The 22,887-nt window shown below is 32.4% G+C and overlaps 2 protein-coding genes across 3 annotated transcripts in view; one reads left to right on the forward strand and one right to left on the reverse strand.

Moving 5' to 3' along the window:
• The window catches only part of LOC118201077 (oxysterol-binding protein-related protein 2-like), a 325,620-nt gene that overhangs the window by 284,344 nt on the left and 18,389 nt on the right, over positions 1-22,887 (reverse strand). The gene's annotated exons all lie outside the window — the stretch shown is intronic.
• fray (oxidative stress responsive kinase frayed) overlaps positions 1-22,887 on the forward strand; it is a 384,455-nt gene that overhangs the window by 190,008 nt on the left and 171,560 nt on the right. For both annotated transcript variants that reach the window (XM_085815068.1, XM_035365925.2), the window contains exon 2: positions 21,368-21,429. In XM_085815068.1, the coding sequence (XP_085671194.1) occupies positions 21,368-21,429 (62 nt within the window). The remainder of the gene's footprint in view (positions 1-21,367; positions 21,430-22,887) is intronic.

Consider the following 22,887-nt stretch of genomic DNA (forward strand, 5'->3'; position numbering starts at 1 on the left):
CCTAGAATTAAAAGAACTTGTCGAATATTATTCTAACATGTAACTCAATATCAAGTAGAGTTGTTGTTATATTAATTATATAGTTTTTATACGAAAATATATCCATTTAAAATTTGCAGTCTCTATTAGTAAATAAGGAAGAATCTGTATGTATATATGTATGCATGTATGTATGCATTATACACTGTGCGCACAAATGTTCTTATTCGGCCTTTATTTTCGTGATCGTTGAACTTAGATATATAGCTCTTCCCGTTCAAAAGAATTTTTTTTAATGATATAGATATACATATTGAGCATTTTAAATTTAAAGAATCATTTTTTAAAAAAATTACAAACTCTAAATTACATAAAATTCATACTGTAACTTCTTTAATATTAACAATCACCTTAATGTTCCCTCGTGTAAACAGTGAATTAAGATGAACGCCTCGGTAGTATACTGATGACGGGTAGCGTTTTTAAGGTCAGATCCAAGTTACAGTACAGCGTGATGCGGCAAATTGTACCAAAAGCTAATATTCAGCTGCCAACATAAATGTCCAAGTATCATGCCTAACTAGAGGAAAACAAATATAAAGAATAAAAATGATCTACTTCATTAGTACCAATGCAAAAATACAAGACTGCTGTGCAAACCATTAAACTAGCCTAACAGAATCCCACATATGAAGCAACATTTAGGCAATGTTTAACGTAACGTTTTCGAGATAATTAATTATCACAAGCCAAATGAGACAGATACGTAAGAGGTGAAATCATTTGTTGTGGGATTCCCTTCATCCTCAAGACACATCTATCATTGGACGTTTCATCAAGAAATCCATATATGATTGATTACCCTCACGACGACCATATGTTACATTTCTCAAGAAGCACAATGAGTTTATCGACTGCAGTTTCATTTGGCCCGTCGACGGTTCTGTTTCTCGATACGCTTTAAAATATATGACCATAATGGAGAAAATTCTATAGAAACATTCGAAGACAAACGATGCAACGATGGATGAAGTGGGTCCTTATTCAAAATTCATGCAAATTATGAGGAGCCTCTTTGTTGATCAAAACAGATTGTAGTCCATCTGCGGTTAAGGATCAACGAAGTCTGTTTGCTTAATGTGATCGCGGTTAATGTTATTATTCGTTGAACATCGTCATCGAATTTCCGAAGTTTCCCCATTTTGTATACAAATGTGGAAAATGTATTGCTTTTTGTGATTTATAGTTCTGTTAATATGATCAAAATATTTCAGAATAGATGTTTTAGACTGAAGTTGTAGAGACATTAGGTTATTTTTGAAGCATGGAGACATGAAAATGAGCAATGTCCTCGCCGGGACTCGAACCTGGACCTCTCGAATACGCGTCAAGTGTGCTACCGTTACACCGCGAAGACACGCAGAAAGGAGAGAGAAAATATTATATAAAGTAAGGGCTGCGCCCGCTTCTGATACGCAAGTTTAAAAGCAAAAAAGGAAACCAAACAAAAAGACTGCTTGATGGAACTCCGACCTCGGAAGACGCAAAGGACGTGTCCGCGCCCCGAAAAAGAGCTCACAAGTTAATAATCTTGATGAAACAATGAAGACTGCCCGTAAAATAAAATATAAAAAGGAACTCGCCGAGTATGAATGCCAAATAAGAAGGTGTTATTGGGGTTTTGATGCTGTTAGTCAAGCATACGCTGAAGAATATTTCTACTTAGATCTCGACAATAGTTACGATACTATGGAAGATCACGAACTAGAACACGGGCTCGATGATCCTTGCTTTACGAAATTTCTGGTGTTGTTCATCGATTGAAAAATACAGCGGGCTGCTGGATCTCATGGAGTTCATGCAGTTATTATCAAACAATTGTTTAGTTTTTACGCAGTTTTCTTTGAAGTTTTGTTTAATTCATGCCTTAAATATGCTATTTTTCCCAACAATTGGAAAATTGGAAGGATAATTTTAATACCCGAGGAAAACGGGAAATTGCGGCCAATTGCTCCTCTTACATAAGTTAGGCAAGGTGCTTGACAATTTTATCTACAAATAGGCTCTTACGCTATACATTGAAATGCCAGCCTCTCAGTGAACACCAATATGGCTTTGTACCAGGTAACTGAAGATGCCCTTTTCGGTGTTATCTCATACATTAGAGAACAAAGAGCTAATCAACACGTTTTCGTTTCCCTAGACATTAGCTCTGCTTTTGATAATGTAGATTGGTCCTCACTGTTAGCAGGACTTATAAACTTACATATAGCCAGGAATCTATTTTACTTGACCGTCGATTATTTTAGAAGATAGAACAATTCTTTTTAACTGACTAGTGACGCCGGAGAATCTAGATTTAGTATTGGCAGGGGATGCCCTCAAGGCTCCTGCAACACTTTCCTGTTCTAGAATATTATTATAAGTTATTAAAATAGAAATTTACAAACAACGTAAAACTCGTTTCCTACGCCGATGATATCGTCCTGTTACTCAAGCATGATTCTTTGGAGAAGCTGGAAAAGACTCGATTTGCGAAGTGTTGGATAATTGGCGCGTCTCTGAAAAATTACGCTTCAATCTAAATAAGACTCACGCAATTTTTTTCCCAGAGGAGGACGAATAACAAGAACCGCTCAATTGAAATATCAAGGAAAATAGATTAAGTTTTCAGAACATTTGAAATATCTTAGAGTCACTATAGACCAGAAAATGAATTTTATAGAGCACTTTAAAGCTGTCCAGCAAAGGACCGACTATTTGTTATTACACTATAAGGTATTTTTCCCGCCTTCCTAGCGTGCCTTCATGGTGTAGTGGTCAGCGCACTGAGCCGGTATTTCAGAGGTCCGTGGTTCGATTCCCGGTTTGCTGAGGTGATTGCTAATTTTTCATTTTCTCATGCTTCCAAAAATTACCTAATGCCTCTACAACACTCCCTCACCCTGCTTAAAATCTACAATAGTGTTGTGTTATCCACCATTATGTACGCAGTGGGTGCTTGGGGATCCAAAGTGGGGGAGTTGGTAAGATTACGCATGAAGTTAGATTCTATTCAGAGAGCTTTGGGGGTCTGGCGCTGACTCGCTGCTTTAGGACAGTCTCTAACGAAGTTGTTTGTGTTTTGGCCGAATAGCCGCCCCTCTAATCATTTATGAATTCTTTTTTCACAAATTCTTACTTACATCGGGTCGAAATGAATTTAGACAGTATGATTCACATTTTGTTATAAAATATGCTTTTGAAAAATTTTAACTTTCATCTTTTACATCCGACTAAGCGAGTTTCGTTTATTACCTGATAGAGTTATTCCGATAGTTTACGAATACGATATTAATACTGATGGTTCAAGGATTAGCGGTAGCACTGGGGAAGCCTATGTAATATATTACTATAGTGTTGAAACAGACTATGGACAATATAAACTGAATAATTATAATTCAGTCTCTCAAGCCGAATGTGTGGCTGTATATCAGGAATTAAAATGGATAAAGATGAATGAATGTATTTAACCCTTCAATTGTCAATATCTATACTGATTGTCTTTCGCTACTCCAGTCGCTCTCCTGCCTGGATAATACAAATTCTTTTATGATTGATATTAAATTTTTTCTTGAAACTTTATGTAATAAATTTAAGTTTCACTGGGTCAAAGCTCATGTTGAATTTCTTGGAACTTAGAGGGCCGACTTTCTGACCAAAGGAGCAGTAATAAAAGACGGCCTCCCAACAACTGAAATATCTGGCTCTAAACGAATCGCAACTACTATGATAGAACGTATGACCATTTCATTGATAAATGGAAGAACCTATGGTAGTGCTCCGATAAAAGAAAGATTTCATAACACATATTGCAATTTCAAATAAAATAAATGTGTTCAACAATATAGATTTTAACCAACTTCTTTCTGGTCACGGACGATTTCCGTTTTATTTACAAAAATTTAATTTACAATATAATGATTTGTGTTTAAACTGTAATGTTACGGGTGATGCCGAACACTTCGTAGTGGTTTGTTCTCTTACTGATTTTATTATGAAAAAATTATACTTTCAGCATTTTAATCCTCATAACATTGATTTTAAGACTTTTAAACTTTACACTAAGGTACTCATGAGTTTTATTAATAGCAATAGAAGGGAGATTGGAATTCTAATTTAATGGATTTTATGATATTTTTGGTTGTATTGTAGAGACATTAGGATTTTTTGGAAGCCGAAGAGATGAAAATTATGCAACCGCCTTCGCCGGGAATCGAACCACGGATCTCTGGAATACCGGCCCAGCGTGCTACCGTTACACCACGAAGGCACGCTAGGGAAGTGGGAGAAATACCTTACATACTCCCCTTTTTAAGGGCGACTAGGGTTTTAGGGAACCTAGTCGCCAAATCCTGGGTGCGGAGAATCATCATCCACAACCCTTTTTAGTTCGGGCGCCACTTGTAGAGTCATTAGGATAATTGGAAGCTGAAAAGAAGAAAAATATGCAACTGTCTTCGCCGGGAATCGAACCACGGACCTCTGAAATACCAGCTCAGTGTGCAGAACCACTACACCACGTAGGACGCTAGGGAAGTGGGAGAAATACCTTACACTATTTCCGTGTTATGTGTTTGTGTGATCGTGCTTATTCGTGGGTGTTTGCGTCTTTATGTGTTTATTTCCTTATTTTTAGTTCTGTTTGAACTGTATTTTCTTTAGTTAGTTAATTTATGTTTTCTTCTTTCTTTTTGTGTCGTCTCTCCAGTCGCTGTTTTGCACTGTGTTGACTTTGGCAACCTAGCTGGACGTATTTTTATTATTTCTTTCATTTATGTTATACTAATTTTTTAGTTATTCGGGATTCTTGGTTTGGTTTCCCCGGAGCTTAGTTATAATTGTTTTTAATAAGAGTTGTATATTTTCTTCAACTTTGCTTCTGTTCTGACCGGCGTTTTTGCGTTTTGGAGGGGAACGTTCGGGTCGCTGGTTGCCCTCTCTTGTGGTGCAAATAGGGTATTCTTTTGAGATCATAAGGTCATATCGTGACCAGGTGGACAGGAGTGCCTCAGCAGTCGTACCTTATAAAGTGAAGTCAACAAATAAGTTTAAAATACATTATTAAAATTGTCAGAATGCAGAAAAATGTCGCCGAGTAAGGGATTATGTCGTGGAACCATATTGGTTTCGATTTTAGCGAAACATCTACTATTAGGGAAAAAAATCAGCCTTAGTTTGATGTCAATTTTCAATAACTGTTGATTTTGAGGGGATCACGCTTAGTTCCCTCTTCTTCAGGAGCAAAAAAAGTTCAAAGTTTTTTTTCTTTTTTAAACTGGATTTTATTTTTTTCCCCTGAAACCATCAAAGCCAAACTGATATTAAGATCGCGTTTTTTGCCTAATTTTAAATTTTACAGAGGCAAATTCTCTCCCAATGATGCCCTCCAAGTATTAAGACTATTGGCACAATACCGGCTAAATAATTTCCAGAAACGTTATGAACAGTTCATAAACACTCTTTGCATTTTCTAATGAAAATGCTGTAAAAGTGTCTATTTATATCTTCCTAGTTATATTAATGCTAAATTAGTTACAATACATTGCTCTTTGGAAGGATATTCTTTATCATCGTTATCATTGGGTGAATGTTATCAAAATAGCCATGGGTAAACCGTGATCACATTAAGCGGCGTGTATCTTTCGGAATCGTTTGCGTTATTCCTTCAGCATCTTGCTTCCCTTTTTTCACGTATTTTATGGATTTAATTTAGAAAAGTGAACTTAAGTAATTACTATACTTTCGGGGGATTAGAATTTTCTTAAATTCACTACATTGAATTCCATCACTTTACTTAAATTATCGACAACAGTGATCGTCATTTCAGAAAATATGTTTACAGGACTTGTCTAAAACTGAAAGAAAGAAACTCATATGAAAGAATTTTTGACACTAAATAGAAAGAAGTTTAATGCAGTTATACGAAAGAGAAATTGGAGCAGATGTAATCAAAGAAGTCGCAAATAAATGTTTCATATTTACGTATACACAAATATTATGTTCAAGCAATACAGAGTTATAGTAAGATTTTGCTATTTTTATTGTTTCTATTTTTTTTTTTTTTTTTTTTTTTTTTTTTTTTTTTTTTTAAATTTATGAGAAAAGTCCAGTTTTAAAAAGGAGACAAGAATTTCAAAAACCAAGGAGGTTCAAACCTTAATACAATTCTTTTTGCCGTAATGTTTTTGCAACAAATATAAGAATTTGGTTTCCTATGCTTCCTTAGCTATTCAGGTTCATAATTAAATGAAAATTAATTCATCCAAATCTTAAAAAATTGAAACTGATTTACTTGAGATCGCCTCTAATCAAAAATAGTAGTGCTCATGCATGTAAAAAATCTTACAGCTCACGACATTCGTTGATTAATTAATTATGAGCATGTTTTGGAGCGGAAACGATTATTTTTTTCTGAATGGAAACTTGAAAAATTCTTTTTAATACTTTGAAGTGAAATTGTTTTATTCTTTTAAAATCACCGTTTAATTCATTTGAGTGATTTAAAAAAATAATTAAGTGGCATTATATCTCCACATTTATCAGAAAAGAATTAGCTGTTAAAGGAAACTTTAGAACAATTCAGCGAACTAACTGATCAAAGGAGATTAAAATCACGGTCGAAAAATCAGTCACAATTAAACCCGCATTTGTTCTTGACATTGTAAATATCGATCGTTTATAAAAGGTTGCATGAGCTTCATGTATCTTAACCGTATTTTATCAATAGCAAAAACGCTTTTCGTCGGTAAGACCATATGCGTCATATGATCAGTTACGCATGTCGTGTTTGAGATTAAAACTACAGAGAATAATTTACAAAAATCTGCAAATGGTGCAGCATAAAGATTAGACAATCTACACACATTCATGTATCAGAATGCAGTTATTTATAAGGAGTTTCAACATTAAAGCTTTACTTTGTCAACGAAGCTAGAAAATTTTGTGATGTTATTCCTACACCGAACAGTATTTTAGCATTGTAAATTGTTGTGCATAAAGTGGACCCAAACAATTTTTAAAGGCACTTGTTTCAATGAGTTAGATTCCGTTAATAAAACTTAGTGCATCAAATCGAACACTAATTCAGTAGATAATGAAACACTTACTAATATTGATGGAGTGAGTAAATGAGAGTGCCGCTAAGATGGCTTCTGACCACGAAGGTGAACCAAATGGAATCGCATTCCATCCCAGTGGGGAAATCTACTATTTGTCGAAATGTGAACAAATCAATAATAATAATTTTCTAGTAATATATAAATAATATATAATACAGCGAATATAAAAGTATGTATGACAACCTCTAACACTCTATCGGGAATTCTAAAGATATGCTGTTTTTATATATTTTGCAATTTTGATTTTGAATTTTATGTGGCGTAAAAGCGAAGAAAGCAATGCTTAATAATAAAGTTAAAAAGACAAAAAAAAAAAAATCATGTACCCTGCGATGCTCAGCTAAGATCATAAAACAACCTTAAACAAATCCTCTTGCGCGACATTGAAAACTCAGTCCTTCTAGATTTTCTTTCTTTTCTTTTTTGAAATTGTTTTTATTCATACTTATTTTCAATATAAAATGGTTAGAAAATTAAATAGCAGATTTTTGAATGTGTCAGAACTTATTAACGGGATTTATCTTTGAATCTTCAATAAAGCCAAAAAATTCCATTTTATTGACATGGCAATATAGCGTTTCTCATTTCTTGTAACAAATCATTTTGTTAGGAAGTTCACTTGTGTCTCTGAAAATGAACCAAGCATTTTTGTATTTACCAGTATTTAGTGACTTTGCCGTTCATCCTTTATTTTTAGATTTAGAGGTTGAAAAAGATTAAATCTGTTTTTAACCATCATCTAGATCAGAGTTTCTTAAACTATGGGTCGCGCCCCCATCTCTGTTAATCAATAACAAGTAGATTAAATTTAGAAGAAAAATTAAATACTTTACTTAAAAAAAAAAATTCCGCGAAAAAAGAGCTCAATGATAAAAAATGGGTCGAGACTGAAAAGAGCATAAGGATGTAACCGGAATTACGATCTAGACAAAACATAATTCCGGTTATCATATCAAGTCATCGTTCAGATTCCTAGAATCCCTCAATTGTTTATCCATAAAATTTCATCACATTTTCCTGTTTAGGAATTTCATCTTTTAATGTATCATTCTGAGCTTGCACCGTTTCTTCTATCAGTTTTCTTCTTGACAAAATCATTAAGTTTCCAAAGCATGTTTACTCAAAAAATATTCAGCAAAATATGAAATAACTAGAATTTCTGCATACGGAATCTAGATAGTTTAAATTAGCAATTTTAATGTGAGACCTTCTTTACCTCCCGCCAATCTATATGCCTATGTAAGGGAGGTAATGTTTCGGTCCCAAAATTCTATGGAGAATTTTCAATGAATAAGCATGAATTAGGGATCCCACAGCACGTCTTTATTAGTTTTACAGTAATGTCTATCTGTTTATCTGCGTGTATGTTTATGAGAATTTTCTTTTACCACGGTAATTTTTGTATAAACCTCCAAAATATTCCATTTTCCGTATTTAAACTTTCTTTATTCTTATAAAGAGTTGAATAGATTAGGGGTAAAATTGTACAACACGAAACGGTACTTTATTTGAAGTAGGTTTTATTGAAAAAATAAATTTCAATATAATCCAAAACTTTTCAGTTTTTAGGCGATGTATTCTTATCGCCAATTAATTGGCGAAAGAAAAAAAACTTTTTCTTTATCACAAAATTAATTTCTTTTCTGGAAATGTTTCTGATTTTAATGAATACTTTATGAATAAAATCGATGTTAGCAATTGATAAGTCTGTAATTAATGCAATAAAACTGAATTTAGCAATAAATGTTTTAAAAAAATTCTTTTAAGTTGATAAACTTTCTTATCCTCGTTCTTTCACTTATCCCCATTATCTACGTGTAAGATGACCTCGTTTAACGCAGTTTCGTTTAGCGCTGGAAAAGGTTTCTCCGCGTTAAACGGGGTTTTACTGTATTTATTTTAAATATATTAATTAAAAACCAGTTAAATTATATGTTGTTTTACTGCCCAATAAAACGCAATTTTAATTTAAAAAAAGTAAAGGAGTAAACATTTGATTAATTTGGTGTAAATTTAGAAAGAGCAGTTTTTGCACTCGGCGAAGCCTTTCTCATTACCGGAAAAACGAATCATATTTTGTTTCCAAACTATCGACTGAAGCTGATACTTTACTATATCTTCTTTCTATATAAAACACGAAACTGGCGGGAGGTCATCGGCCCATGAGATTTCTTTTAAATTTCTTTTAACGGCTAACAAATAAAATCAGACATTTAAATCCAGATTAAATGTAAAATGTAAGTCAATAGGATATTTCTTCTTTAATCTGGATTAAATTATGAATTTAATGAGGAAATCTCAAGTGAAGCGTTGCTTTTGAAAGTTACCTCGCTTAATAAGCCATTTTTTAATTAACGTACCTTACAACGTACCATTCATATTTTTAATTTGTGCTTTCTGCATTCCATGTTTACACTTATTTGCTGAATATTTAATTTATGTCCAAAAGCAGTCTTGCTATCCCCGCATTCTAGAATTTTGCGCAAGGTGTTTATGAAGCTGTGGAAATTAGGCTGTTGTTCACAAATGCAAAGCGAGTGTAAATATGACCATTAAACATGGATAAGTACTGATACGTTTATCTTACCAAACCACTTAACATTAATCAATATTTTTCGGGGGAATATACGTGTTTTCAGGAAACGCTAACATTGCGATTTACGAAGCCGTAGTTTCAAAGTCTCACGCAACCATGATGGATCTTTTTAATGGAATAAGATGGGTAAGTCATTAGTTGTCCTGTCTTTCATTCGTCATCTCATTTTTCAGTATTGCTTGAGAACTACACGTTCCTGGAATTTGTTTTAGAGTTTATAGAAAATATCAAAGAAGAGGTTAAAAAACCTAATTCAAAAAGATTTTTCGAATCCATTCCAAAACATGAGTTTTGTACAGTTACGTTTTATGATCGTATAAGGACAAAACATTGTCTGTAATTCATAACAGATATCGTAAGAACGTTCATGTATTCAAGCATGCTATATTTCATTTGAGAAACGACCTCGAAATTTCTTTCGCAAATTGGCAGAGCCTTGAAATGTATCTCCGTTTTGTACAAACGTCCACGAAATAAATATAAAACTAATTTGCTATGTTTGGTTAGAAGCGTAAGAAACGTGATATATAAATAACGTTATGTTATGCAAAGTTTAACTGAAAGCCATTAAAGTACGTATTATAAATTCGCAATGCTTTCGCTCTATGCTGTTACTTACTAATTAAATGACGTTACAAGTAAAAGGCCTCTTTATTCCCTCAAATTTCTTTCAGTTTCAGCAATGAAAATTGCATAAAAATTCATTTGAAAGTAAAATAGAATGTAAATAGCTCATCAAATGCGACAAAATGATTTTAAAACAATATTCTGCCGCACACTTCTTACATTATTCGTGAAGCTACGAGTAGGCATGATGATATTCGTGTTGAAGTTATTATTTTAAATATAACATAACCCATTTTCCCAGATAATTTGATGGAGCCATTTTAGAGCACATCGTATGGTAAGGCTTATTTTAAATACAAAAATCGCTGGAACATTTACGACAATAATGTTAATTTTTCGTGCATATCGCATGAAAGGAATGTTAAGAATGTTTTTATTTTGACTTAAATCACATAACTGATGTAGTTTTCCTGTGAAATTTAAAACAGACCTGTTAAATTTTATAATTTTTTATTATAATTATCATTTTTAAATTATTAAAGAAGTTTCCTATAGATGAAGCTCGAAAGAAATATTATTAATAAATATTAATTATTAATTAATTGCATTTAAACTTAAATATAATTAATGTTTATTGAATGAAGTTTATAAATAGCTAGAAATTAAAAATAAACGTATAATATTGTATAAAAAATGGCATAAATTCTCATTTGAAAAGTTAACATTATTATTACTGTTCTATTATTTTTGCCGTTTTTTTACTTTCGGGTGGGTTTGTGCAATTTTTTATATTTAGTCATGCAAAAATGTCCCTGAGTGGTGCTTTTTCTAGCCAGACGATGGCATAAAGATAGTATTATCGCGCTTTTTATGCGGAAGATAAAATTTATAAACTGTCTCATCAATTGGATGTCGGATGAAACTGTATAACGAATGGAAACTCTTTGTCCATTGTTTTTACAATTAAGTGGACTTTTAATATACTTATGCTACATTTCATGTTATTGAAATTTAGGTACATAGAAAACAATACATGACTTTTATCTTTTGAGGATATATCTCCATGCGTGGCAAATTCAGAGATTGTGACAATAGTAGAACGTTCTAAAACGTAAAAAAGCATAAAACATTACCCATTACGACAAGCAAAGAAAAGCAAAAAGGAAATGAAATGGCGTAACTCCCGTAGACGCATTCAAGCTTCACAAATGGAGAATGAAAATATAAAAAAAGAGAGATAAAAATAGACGAGAAGAAAACTAGAATAAAAGAAGAATTACGGTGCGTAGATGTCAATCGTGAAGGCTTAAATCTGATGGAAATTTCAGATACCTCGACGCGTAAAGCATTAGTAATGTTATCATATGTAAAAGAAAATAATAGTTATAGATTTAAATACTTGAACTCAATAAATTTTTTCTTGTTGCCAATCAAAAAATTATTAAGTTATTATTAATATAACTGCTTCCGTGCAGAGGTAGGACAGACAGAATTCTCTACATGAAAATGTAAGAGCTTATAAGTATCAGTTCAGCTTCGAGCTCAGTGTTGCTGCAAAACCTTTTCAGAGATCATAAAAGAGTAAATATACACGTTTTTTTCTTTTTCTTTTTTCCTTGCCGCTAGTAAACCGGAACTCTTTTGGGACATATTTTATTTTTCCGTCACATAAAGAATTCTCTCGTTGTTAGACAACGTTATTTCACGTACGAAGAAAGAATCTGCATACAAATGGCTAGAATTTCATGGAACAGCTTCAGTTTCGTTATACAGCGCTTTAATGCAAAAGAATTCTAGAAACTTCTCTGTTGTATGTTGTCGAGTAAGTAAGTCTCTAGCTTATTTTGCCGTTATTGTTATATTTGTTAAATATTCGCCATAAATAATGCCCGCATAAATTGCTAAAATCAGCTTTCAATTGAGAATTTTCAGTAAAATTTCTGTAATTAACCCCTGAGGTCGAAAACATTGTCTTCCGGATGTTGAAACCTTTGGCTTTATTACCTAGCTGAAAATCAAGTGTGAAGGTTGTAAAAATGATATTATGCGCCTTCCATAAATCTTTAAATCGTAAAATGTTATTTAAAGTTACTGAATTAGCTCCTCAAAAATTGTAAAATATGTTACAAAATATTACAGAAGTAAAGCCGTCTTGCAGCGTTTACCTTAGAAGTGAATGGGAAGCTTAAGTAAACACATACAACGAAACTCGGTAAAATCCTACTCCATATTTAAATTTTAAAATATCCCTAATTTATTTATCAGAAGTACTAAAAATATATTATGCACTGCTTTTGGTTCTCATGGAATAGAAAAATAAGGAAAATAAATTATCGCTCAGGCTAAACTTCAGACTTGACGCACTTATTGTCGTCTTCGGTTTGCATGATTAATATCGAAAAACGCATTAGATTTGGAGATTTCACTAATGATAATGCACTGAAGGTATAAACGCATTATCATTAGTTGAAAACGCTGGAAGTGCGCACAGCATCTCTAACTTAATTAGCCAATCATGAGATAACCACAGACGGTCTTCCATTAGTTGGCGTCAATTTTGTATAAATGCTACGTTCTTTATCAATGTTGCCATTATTAAATAATGAAGAATACCTCGTATGTTCCTCGCCTTGTGGAAAAACAACGGCGCTTACAACCACCATATTTTGAATACACCTAATCCTTCACCCAAATATGAGCAACTTAGAATCCAAATTTAAATTTGAATTTATACTTTAAGTTATTGCATATTTTGTACAAATTTAATAAATTTTTAGTAACAAATTCAGCGATTTTATATACGATCAGTGGCAAAACTGTTCGAAATATAGCATTTTTACCTATAAAAAATTATGCTCACACTGCATCGCGAATTCTAAACATATGCTGCTTTTAAAACTTTTGTGATTTTGCTGTCCAGTTGTATATGATGCACGTGCGAAGAAAACGATACTTAATAATAAAGCTGGAAAAGAAATAAATAAAATTAAATAATTTTTTTTAAAAAATGGGTTGCAGGAGTAACAGCAGATTGGGAATCGGAAATCTTTGGTGGGTTCTTGAGGCGTCAACTGCTGGGAGTTTTGACCTCTATTTGGTGCTGCACTATCAGGCCTTTGGCTAGAAATAGAAAAATAAGCGCTTTTGCGCAACTTAGATCAGTATCTAAGTTAAACAAACATGAAGAGATAATCTTCGAAGTGGACAGCAGACTGGAAGTGCGATCAGCGAAACCTTTAAAAATCTTAACAAACCCTTTTCGACGACCGTTAAAATTTGAAACCTTTCAGAACTTTGTTTAAATATCTGGTCTCATTTTATCTTTTTTTTTAACCATTTGTGGCTAGAATTATGAGTCATATGCAGAGTTGTAACGGCACATTTTATTTTTCTACTTTTCCTCATCGAATCTTCGCCGGGAATGTGATTTCTCAATTACCTGCAAGGCAGTTTTTAACGGAAACTTTGCAAATCAAACAGCAAGGGGCAGAGAACAAGAAATGTAAAACTTCTCTTGTTTATCAGGTCAAGTGTAGACCGGCCATGGCCTGAACTAATGTTTGTTCGTGAGTTTATTTAAATTTCCTGCCGTCTCCTTTGCATACTGCACATTAAAAAACTGGTATTAACAAAAATATGATTTAATAAGAAATAACTCTGGCAATGAAGTAAGAAGCAGATGTTCAAAGGATTGTAATCATCTTCTAAGGCTGTATTTAAGTTATCGGTAACATAAATACACCATTTTGCGATTTTGCCCTTGAGAAAATCTGAATATATTTGAATATATTTGACGGCTGAAGAGATAAATAAAAAACTGAAATACATTGTTGCAGTCTAAAATGCTACAATCTGGAAGCATATTACTGTGCACTGGAAACAATATTGTGATTTAGTTCTCCAAACTAAAGCAGAACCGAAAATGCTTTATAATGATAATTAGTTTCAAATAAATACAACTTACTATTTTAACGAGTGATTTTTCAAAAAATAATCAGTTGATAAATTTACCCATAAAAATTAAATCATTAAAGCTCATTTAAGTAATTAAATTCATAAAACATAATTAACTTATTAAACTCCTTAAACTAGTAAGTAATCATTAAAATAGTAAGTTGCAATTTGAATAAGTGATTATTATTAAGTTATTTCGTGAGGGAATTATAATGATGAGTGACATTTTTATTAAATTAGCTGCTTGAGCGGCTAGCCGACTAAAATAATTACTATAAAAAAGAAAAAATATACAAAGAGATTTTAATAAATCCAGTTATGCAATAAAATACTTAATTTTTTAATTAGATTCCTCATGAATGAAATGCATTTTTATTTAAATCAATCAGATTAAAAAGTAGTATGTATATGTAAGTAAAAAAGTAGTAATAAAGAATTTAAAAATCGAAAGGTAAAACTAGTCAAAAAAAGCTCGCTGATTTTTTATAATGAAAATAAAGAACAAAGGAAATTTGAAACCTAGTAAAAGTCGTTAAAACACTTGTAGTTTCCTATCAAAATTTCAGAAACACTATGTAATATGGGTGATAAAGTAAAGCTTAAAATATTTTTAAAAAAAAACTTTTTTTAATAGATAAAAAATAGGAAAATGTATACTCCATGTCCCGTTGTTTTATCACAATGATAGAAATTTACATACATTTATGCAGATTTTTCATTATTTAATTTCTTCAAATATAATGCAGGATTCTAACATTTGGTGGCAACAGTTTGAAAAATGAAACGGACATTTATAGTGATTCAACGAAAAATCGCAAAACGAAAACAATAGTCCTTCACGGACAAAGCCCCTTTAAATTAAAAACTGCACAATAATTACCATTTTGTTATAAGTCTTTACACAGATTTCAAGATCTCGGAAAACACTGACTGCAGTTCATGATATTTGTTTCTGCATTCTGAGCTGTCATGAAACTTGCCAGCGAATTTGGAAGTGAATTTCGCAGGTTTTGGTATGCAAAAACTAAAGAAAGACATCTTTGGTATTCTGATTTCCTAATAAATATGTTTTGAAATATAAAAAGAACATAGTTTTTACCTAAATCCTACGTAAAAAGAAAACCAATTTCATTAGACCTTGTTACAATATATTTGCTGTCGATAATAGATGTTAAAGTAGTAGTAGATGTAAGTCGTGTCATATTTTTGTTGCACAGTATAACCCTTGGTGTGGTTTATTGAAATAATGCAATTCGGGAGTTCCGAAAGGTAGAAACACTCCTATTATGTATTTTATTTATTACATTAATGAGATGAAATAAAACATTTTTCAAGTTCAAATAATTTTCTTTTTCACAATAGCATTATAAAGATAAATTAAAGATCTTAAGCCTTAACACTTGGAAATTCTTATTTTCCGTGGGCATAAAAACTATTTAATGAAATAAAAAAAAGTATTACCCTATTAATATTACTGTTTTCATTTACGTTTGCGTTTATGCGCTAAGGAAATATTGTAATCACGAAACATTTCGGGTATCATATTTCAAAGAAAATATCCATTTTGACCGTTCTCGAATCCATATAGACGATGTTTTCGCATGGAACCTGTACATACGGACAGAATACACTCTGTTTTTCCGAAACCGATTGTAAAATACCACTCTGTTACCCGGCTCGGTGAGCTCAGATTTTTATTCTTGCATGTCGGTACATTATGCGTTTCTTGCTTTAAAAGTGATTGAATTATGTTGTCCTTATGTCCTGATAAGGTTTTCATGCCTTTAGTTAATCTGAATGCAATAATTGCAGAATTATCAACAGTTTAAAATTGTAAGTGGCATTAAGCCTAACGAGCCCGCCATTTGTTTTACATTTGAAACGTTTAGTAGAATGGTGAATTAAGTCAGTTTGTGCACCAATTTCAGGGTCTTTTTGCAGATTGGTATCAAAAGTGAACTTTCAATTTTTCGCACCGAAAAATCTGTCTTCCTTCACACTGGCCAAATTGCTTGTTTTTGCGTAGAAATGCTAATTTTAATTGTAAATTTTTTTAACTGTATATGGTGTTTTAGGTTTTTTCCGTATTTTACGATTTTTAGCGAAGATGTTTTGAGCTTTTATGTATTTTTGCCAACTCAGAGAAGTAAGTACTGAATAATCGGTAAGAACTTCGAAGTAAGAACTGAATAATTGGCTGAGAACATATCTCTAATAAAATTCGAAAAAATTCGTTTAAATGAAATGCAGCAAAAATAGATATATTTTATATGACTTCCAGTCATTTGTTGTCCGCATCAGATATTTTTTATGTGGTATATAAAAAACGTCCATCAAAATGTATAATCTTGCTCTAACTTTCGAATTCCGCCGAGCGGGCTGGCTGCGTGGGTGTTTTCGTGATTTTCCGCATGTGTAACGTGTGTGCAGTATCTTCTGGATGTGAATCAAGCACGCGATTGCATGTTACCTCACTGTATTTTGAATATATTTCGTTAGTGTAGGCATTTTTAATAAACAGCTGCTTTTTGCAATTTTTTTTAAATTTCAGTTTAGGATAATTGCAACGATATGTTATTGGCACGTTAATTCTTTTATTGAGTAAAAGTTGTTATATTACGTTAAATTTAAATGATGACGTTCTTGAAGTTGTACAACTTTAATTAGCTGAGATATTAATTAAATAAACCTGAAAACGCTGTTTTTTTTAAATATGTTATTATTTTTGTTTTGAATAATAAATTAATTTTTTTCACATAATATATTTTTTTCATGGTTTTAGATGCGTCCACTTAACTTACATAGCCTTTTTGATTTTAAATGATATTGTAAATTATTTCGCAGCAATAATAATAATAATTATTTTTTTACAATTAAAATTTAATTGAATATTAGCTTTATACCAATAGAGAATATATCTTAAACTCAAATTTCATTCCTTGCAGCAATGGCGCAAGAGAATTATTTAAATTTGATTTAACTATATTCTTGTGAAACAATTTTTTTTGTAATTTTGTGCGGATTCAGTTGAAGTATAAAAAAATGAATTTTCATAACGAATCTACTCTTGGAATATTAAACCCGAAAATATTCGTGATTATATTTCGTACAAGGGCCCATTAGCGGCTGAGTCGCTGAACACTGGTAGTTCGGTCCAACTTTCGAATCCCGGTGCATGGACTGCCTGCATGGGTGTTTTCGTGCTTTTCCGCTTGTGTATCGTGTATGCAGGATATTGGGGACGCACACGTTAACAAAGCGGGCGCAGCCCGCGCAAAACCACTGAACAGTGGTACTTCGGACCAACTTTCGAATCCCGGCGAACGGACTGGCAGAATGGGTGTTTTCGTGATTTTACGCAAGTGTATCCTGTATGGAGTATCTTCTGGATGAATACGTGAATATAGCGGGCGCAGTCCGCGCAAAATGCTGAAAACTGGTAGTTCGGTCAAACTTTCGAATCCCGGCAAGTGGGCTGACTGCACGCTTTCGAGATTTTCTGCATTTCCAACGTTTATGAAGTATCCTGTGGATGCATACGTGAATAAGGCGGGAGCACAACACTGGTAGTTCGATCCAAATTTCGAAAACCATCGAATAGGCAGACTGCATGGGTGTTTTCTGGATTTTACGCATGTGTATCGAGTACGCAGTATCTTCTCCATGCATATGTGAATAAAGCGGGCGCAGCCCGCGCAAATCCGCTGAACACAGGTAGTTCGGTCCAACTTTCGAATCCCGGCGACTTTCGAATACAGGCGAAATTATAATGGGAACTCATGAACATTGAACAATGAAAAGCGGGCTTCAGCCCGCTCAGCTGGCGGGCTTGCCCGCTAGTAATCTGAATAAAAAGTAATAAAAAGTAATTTAAAAAGGAAACATCGGTTATTGACAACGTCATAATATGCAGTTTAAAAAAAACTAGCAGATGGCTCACCTGTAATTATATCATAGCATCATAAAAATATATCCACATTTCATCACCAAATTTTTTACGGATTTGTAAGGAAGCTGAATTTTGAAAAAAACTCGAAAACAATGCTATAACCTTAATTGAAGCTTGGAAAACGTTTTCGATTTTGGTTTGCATAAATCACACTGCTGCGGCAATTACTGAAATAAAACAACACACTTTAATCATGTTGGAAAGCAGTTTGGCCAGAATGTGTCATTAATAGGAATGCAACTGAAAACACCTCAATATTATCATGAAATATTATTCACTGGCACCTGACATTGTTGGTCAAGGTTTTAATACTTTCAGTAAAATTGATATTGACGAAATGATTCAGGCTGAACGCGTAAGTGACAGTGTCATTATAAATTACATATCAGATACTACGGATGACCAAGAAAAATTCGATTCTAATGACTGAAAATAACATCTATGCAGAGACGCAGAGCTTCAACATTGAAGCGAATTGGAAAGCCATTTCCTTACAGTCGATGCCAATTCCAGAATGAGCTTCGATCATGTATGTCTGGTTAGCGTCACACATACAGACAAGCGTCATCAACAAACTTAATTACACAGCAACTATTTGCAGTTAATTCTCATCTTCAATCTCATCGTGAGAGCTTCTCCTGATCACTGAACTTTGTTCGCTACTTCATTATGCCTAAATTGCTACCTTCTACTTCTTCATGAACTTTTTACTGTACTTTATGCCATGCTCATCAAATGCTCTGTACAACCTAGATATGTTACATACAGGATAGGGTGATCACCCGGGAACCAGGAAGTGCGACTTCGTCGCTTGGTGAGTCAATAAACTTAATCGACGTCGTCTTAAAACCCACTTAGTCAATCTATTACATTGTATAACCAAAAATGTTAACTTTGAACGAGTGAGAAGTACGGTCTTCAACGGAAAAAAGCGATTTTGAACTTGTTCTCTACAAGAGAATCCGAGTTCTTGACTACGAAGAATAATTTTTATGTGCACATTTTGGAATTTTCGTATATATAATATTTGGTGCATAAGAAAAGGAAACATTTAAAAATACTCCCTGTGTAAATTAACTTTTGTCGTGTTTGCAAAATCATTTTCTGCCTACATCGTATCGTGAGATTTTGATTATTTTCGTTCTTGGACCTTTCTTGAGCGGTTCTTCTTAACTACATAACTTTTTTTAAATGTGTCACAAACAATGCATTTTATAGCTACTTATGAAGTTTCAGGATGTTTTTATGCGCTTACTTTTATGCTGTCCCTATCCCCAGCACAAAAACGCGTTTGATACTGTATATGTATATGCAAGCTTTAAGACTGCCTTTTTGCCTAATTTTAAACTGCTCAGAAGTGTTAACAAGTTATGTTAACGATTCTATGATGAGCACGGTACACATTTCTCAACTTGATAATATTTGTTATTTCAGCTTTTATATAAAAATATTTATATGTAATCCACATCAACAGACATAAGACTATCCAGAACAAAGGTTCCTAGACTGGTTGATGAAATTTTACGAAGTTTAATAGTGATTAAAAGATCGATGGAAGGGTTCACAGCAAAATATGTGCTGGCAACTAATCGGCATATTCAAGATCTCCCTGATTATGGTACTAATGATTGCCCATCATTGAAACGAATTGTATTTCCTCGCAAGGTATACTGTTAAATGCAAGCCACTTACAAAATTTAAGAAAAGATTTTAATTTTCGCTTAAAAAATATAGCAGATTTGAATGTTCCAGAATAGTTTATAAAACCGATGAACTGCCATATATCTGATTTCAAAATTATCATTATGTAAGAAGAGTTGATTGCATCTAAGGAGCAATTGTTCAAACACAATTTTTATTTTAAGCGCACTTTTGAATGTTCAAGCGCAATTTTTATTCAAAAACACGGGTATGTAAAGTATAAGAATTTAAAGCTTATCCGACAGAAATATCCCCAAATAAAAATTGTTACCAATTATGAATTTTTTCCTTTCTTTCTCTAGTAGAAGTAAGCTTTAGTCAAGTCAATAATTCACAACGGAAAGGAAGAAACAGGTTGAATGTTGTTTAACGAGGTGATTTAATTTAGCACTTTTATCTGAATACTAAAAAGGTTGTATAAATATATCAAGCGCAGCCATCACTGATTAAAATCGATTTTTTTGTGCAATTAGAGTATGCGACTTTTTCTCTGAAAGCTTGTTTATATTTGATACATTATTTTTTGTATTATTATTAATAATAAAAATATTATTAAATATTATTAATAAAAATTATTATTATAATACAAAAATGATAATAATAATTATTATTATTAATACAAAAACTACTAAAATATAAATCAAATAAACACCATTTTGCAAACCTTCAATTCATATTTAGTTTAATTACTATATTTATGAATTATGATTATGTTGTATGCTGTGCATTATATAACTATATATTAGACTGGATGCTGTGCATTATATAACTATATATTAGACTGGATGCTGTGTATTATGTTGTATGCTGTATATTATACAGATGTTAATGTATGTGTATTATATACTTGTTTTCATACAGAAAAAAGTAAGGGAGTCGATAGTGAAACCTGTTCTTTTAAAAGCGGTCGGCGAAAAAAAAAAAAAAAAACTTAGGAATTTCTAGCCTTAAGTTACCATAAATAAAATCTCTGATCTAGAAGTAAAAGAAAACCAGCCTTCTCTACTTGAGAACGTATTACAGTAAGATTTTATTTTTGTTTGATTTTTGTCGTTTGTTTGAGAAATATTTGGTTACAGTTCAACCAGTTTATAAGTTCTTTTTGGAACATCGAGTTTTTTCTTAAATACATGTTCTAATAATTGATTGATAGCAAAGCCATTGATAAAATTTGTCTGAAATATTTTAACCACTATATTTATAGCTTTTACTCGTATGCGCGTGTAAGAATCTTACTTACTACGATTGGTGGCGCGCCGATACGATTCACAAGAGATTTCCAGTGTTTAAACAGCTGTATGTAATTGAATTCAGTCCTGGAGAGGAATCTGCTATGTGCGTCAGAATGGTGTACTAAGACTGATAAGCGACATTTATACCTCCCAGAAAGCAAACTGACATTATTTTAAAGTTTATCTTATGGTAATATTTTAAAATACTGATGTTGTTATTTCATTCCAGAGTGCTAAAGGAATCATGCCAATGTTCAAGTCGAAGTCTATGATTAGACTGAATGATAACAGGTAAGAGTTTGTGTTATTAATGCTTTATAAAATGAAAGGATTTTTATATCATAATTTTGAAAACTTAATTGATTAAGTGAGCAAGAAATAATTGTATCTTCTGCACGTGTTTTATTTTTAGTGATGGATATCAAGAATTTTTCTTTCTTTAAATTCTGGAGCTATAAACGAAGTAGTAGATTTTAAATGATAGATAACAGTAAAAATAGAATTCCCGAGTTAATTAGAAAGCTTTATTCATGGGTAAAATAGTTAAGTTTCGAATGTTTTTAAATGACTCTTATAACCTCACAAAATATTACAGAGGATAATGTAGCATTTTATTTTGGATAAAACTCCTTAAATCTGTTTTGTAAATAAAACACCAATTCGGTATTTATTCTTCCCATTTAAATCCATATGTGAAATCAAAATGTGAAATTATTTATTTATCAAAGACTTTATAAATATAATGTGAGAATCACAGAAATCAGCAATAACAGAGCGATTCTCCTTCAATCCCGAGATTTTATGAAACGTTTAGAACCAATGTGGTCACAAACAATAAGGATCAGAAGAGCAATCATTATAATTTTTAGCTTTCTGAGCAGAAACGTTTGCTTTATTTATTGTTGCTATAGGTTTACTTTGCAACTGATTTTGCATCGGCAGATTTTCTCTTGCTGCCAATGGTTAAACTTTAGAAAAACAGTATGTATTTTTTCCCAGGTGTTCGTTTAAAGACTTCTTTTCCATGTAGAAGTAATGATTGACGGTTTTAGCCTTTGATTTAGAAATTTTAATATAATGTATTTCGCAACGTTTTTGAGGTTATGGTATAGGAATATTTTTCTTCTAAAAGCGCAAGTAAACATATTCAATCATCAGCTAAACATGCGACACTTTGAAAGAAGAATAAATTTAAAAGTAGCAAACGATATTTATCATTTTAAATGATAAGCTCTTGCCAGAAATTTTAACTCCAAAACATTTGCCTTTTTCATTTATTTATTGAACTCGTTCTAAAAATGTATGTATTGATAAACTGATTCCTTACTCATTTAATTCAAAAAGGCTAAAGGGATGATATGAAGGTCTTTCTCGAAAAGGAGGAAATGTACCAGAAAGCAGATAAATTTATTCACTAAAATAAGCAGACTATCATACTGGGGAAATCTTTACAATATAATTAACGGTTATTCGATTGTTATTAATACACCTGCATTTGATACTTTATGGGCAGCTGTTGATACAGTACCTCTGAGTAGGAGTTTCGTACCGCTAAAAAATATTTCAAATGTTCCTCCACGACTACATTCTTTATGAACTCTAATTAAAATTTAATGTAATATTTATTTTATTGCTACATCTGTAAATTTCTTCGCGACAAGAGTTTATATTTTGTTACAAAAAGAAGGTAACACCCAAGATTCTTTTTTTTTTTTTTTTTTTTTTTTTGTCTAAGTACGGAATATTTTT

Source organism: Stegodyphus dumicola, chromosome 4 (assembly GCF_044657685.1).
Source record: "Stegodyphus dumicola isolate Sdum_Otavi_A_Nest chromosome 4, ASM4465768v1".
NCBI classification, from domain to species: domain Eukaryota; kingdom Metazoa; phylum Arthropoda; class Arachnida; order Araneae; family Eresidae; genus Stegodyphus; species Stegodyphus dumicola.